Source organism: Apis dorsata, unplaced genomic scaffold, assembly GCF_000469605.1.
Source record: "Apis dorsata unplaced genomic scaffold, Apis dorsata 1.3 scaffold_726, whole genome shotgun sequence".
NCBI classification, from domain to species: domain Eukaryota; kingdom Metazoa; phylum Arthropoda; class Insecta; order Hymenoptera; family Apidae; genus Apis; species Apis dorsata.
The window spans coordinates 88,292-91,273 of NW_006263892.1; the positions used below are offsets into that span (position 1 = coordinate 88,292).

The window sequence follows — 2,982 nt, forward strand, 5'->3', positions numbered from 1 at the left end:
ACGGCGATAATTAAACTCGCTCTCTATACAATTTTTTTTTTTCTTTTCTTTCTTTCTTTCTTTCTTTTAAATTAAGAAATAAATAATCGCCGGCGCGAGCTTGGCCAGCCAACGAGAGTGTTACACTTAAGAAACTGTACAGAATATTACAAAGGAAATGGTACAAACGTTGGTCAAGTGACACGAAACGAGGCTGGAAATGATTCCACGATGCGCGTTAAGATGTCTCGAAAGTTGTTCTTTAAACAAGAAGATTTTGTTGATAAATATGATGAATTTGAGAATTTGAATGTACAAGCTGATTTATTTTTCATTAGAATATTTCATTTTTCTTGCGTTTTTTCTTTAAATAATTCTTTCTTATACAATAAGAAAGATAAATTAAATTATTTTGGAATTATACGAAAAATGAGAAAAATATGAACCAGATAACTTGATGATTTTACATTGAAATCATTTTGAAAGGTATTGAAAAATACATATAGAAATTTGTATAATAGGAAAACAAAATGGATTTTTGAGACAACGTGATGGAATTTTACATGTGTATAATTATATATATAATAAAGCCTCGATAAGTGAGAATCGACCAACGTTTATACGATCTCCGTTAAAAAACGCATCTATTCGTATAAATCTAATTAGTAACAGAATATACAGTCTCTGGCGCGAACCAAGCAATTATCCGTGACTTTATCGTTTTTTGAGAAAGCTAGAAAAGCTGGTGCTTGAAATATTCTCTAGAAATTTTGTCATTGCTAGGATTGCATGCTTGGTTCGTGGCCTAAATAAACAGCCAACAATATAAATTCTTTCGAGTCCAGAAGCTTGAAAATAATTTTAATGTCAGGCAGGAGCCTCGTTTCCTCGCGGATATCTTTCGTTCGAGATCGTTAACTTTTAAAGTGGGATCAAGTACCGAACATTTCCGATTTCTATCGCTCTTGTCGAAGTCGCTAGTTCGAAATTGCTCGCACAAATGGACCAGGAAACTTGCGCCATATTCTTGGTTCAATAGGATAGAAACTATATAACGTACGTTTCATCTGATAATTAACAAATAATATTTTATCAAGATGCTTGAAATTTGTTAAGATTTTCGAATAGACGAAACAATCAAATACTTAAATGTTTATAACCGAGAAATCGAGAAAAATGTACAAAATTAAATAACTTTCCAATAAGTTGATTCATGGAGACAAATGTTATATCTCAAACAAAAGATAGGATATGGAAAAGGAAGATGCTACGAGTGACTTTGTAAAATTTTGATTCACGATTCGTCGCATCGTTTCCTTTATCCGATCTTGTCAAAGGAGCCCATCCGTTTTGACACTGGGAACAAACGTCGACCGTGTTAACGTTACGACGGAAAATGCAATTCTTTCCAGCTTTTTTGACCTTCTTTGATCGTATCGGTCTGGAAACTAAATACGATCGACGAAACGAAATGCTACGCGACTAACCGGACGAAAATCGGAAAATCAATTCTGATTGCGAATCGATTATTGTATTGCGAACGAATGAAAGTTTTCGTGTACGCCGTCGATACGAATACCCTTTTTCGTCCAGCTACAGGTCCATCTCTGTAGTTTGCCATATATATATACACGGTCGCGAAAGAAATTAGACTTAGTAGCTAATAAAATCGTGAAACGAATCGAAGGGTATTCGAAGTATATATAATCCGGCTATAAATCGGATAAGAAAAGAATAACGAGCATTCAAACTCGAAAGATATCCAAAGGAGGGAGTGGTCCTGCGCAAGCACGCGATATACATAGTAACAATACACGGTGCACGAGCAGAGATCGCGAGAAAGGGAGGTCGATCTTTGATTGAGGACATCGTAGATCCTAAGAAACTCTTCGAAGAAAGAGCTTCGTTCGAGGGAAAATATATATATATATATATATATTTGGCAATCATCATCTATATCAACTTCTTCGTCGTGATTATTACACGCGATCACGACTCGAGGCCACATCAAAAAATATTTCTCTTCTCCCGCGCTATCTCGTCCATTATTATTTATTTCCATCCTTATTTATTCACAGAACGTGTTTTACAAAAGGAAGGAAGAAAAAAAAAAAAAAAAAAGAAAAATTACATCACTATCAATTCAACGACATCCGATCGTGTCATCAAATGCATAGAATGAAACTCTAGGAAGGAGAGGAGGCGGAGGGAGAAACCCTATATCGTATATAAATCATCTACCTTGTCCTCACTCAACGATCTCTGGTTGACGAACGAGCCACGTGATAATAGTTGTTGGATCCACGTGAGAGGGTACACACCGGTACATACGTACTTACATATGAATCCACCTCCCCGATCCTCAGCTTGATCAACAAGAAGATAAAACGGCCGTCCTAGATAAACGAAATCGATCGGTTTTCATTCGATCGGCGCGCAAGACGACCAGCCAGTGTTCACCTGAACGCGGCGGTGACGATGATCGCCAAGGTGGCGAGAGTAACGATCGTAGGTATCGACCTGGTCGAGGAACTTCCGCCCGTTGGCCCGTCACTGCTTCGTGACACTTTGCTGCGCACCAATTGTCCACGTTCGACCGCGTTCGTCTCGTCACTGTCCGGGTCCACGGGTGCACCGATGTCCTCGTCCTCGCTCAGCATTAACGACAACTTGTTCCTGAGAGGTTTCTTCGAGCACGGGAGGGCCACCTCCTCGTACGGCCTCAGGATCCTTGGATAATGGACTTCCAGGCTGTCCATGCCTGCCAGTTCCCCCTTGTTCGTCCAGCAAAGGGGTTTAAAGGTGCCGCCCCGGGTAGCTTCCTGAAAGCTCTGGAAACTGCTCTCCCAGTCGTAGCTGAGCAAACGTTCCTCCAACGTCATGCCGGCCAACTTTTGCGGTTCTTGAATCTTTACCGGGCTGGAACCCCTGTAACGAGAAGAGGAAGGATGCTGCCTTGAAGGATCTCGTTCGACCTATATATATATATATATATATATATAT

At 39.6% G+C, this 2,982-nt stretch overlaps 1 protein-coding gene and 1 long non-coding RNA gene across 2 annotated transcripts in view; one reads left to right on the top strand and one right to left on the bottom strand.

The window, feature by feature from the left end:
* LOC116186459 overlaps positions 1 to 2,982 on the top strand; it is an 8,034-nt gene that overhangs the window by 3,729 nt on the left and 1,323 nt on the right. The gene's annotated exons all lie outside the window — the stretch shown is intronic.
* LOC102680958 (MOXD1 homolog 2-like) overlaps positions 1,537 to 2,982 on the bottom strand; it is a 14,299-nt gene continuing 12,853 nt past the window's right edge. Inside the window, exon 6 of the mRNA XM_006622573.2 lies at positions 1,537 to 2,907. Within this exon, the coding sequence (XP_006622636.1) occupies positions 2,436 to 2,907 (472 nt within the window). The 3' untranslated portion in view covers positions 1,537 to 2,435. The remainder of the gene's footprint in view (positions 2,908 to 2,982) is intronic.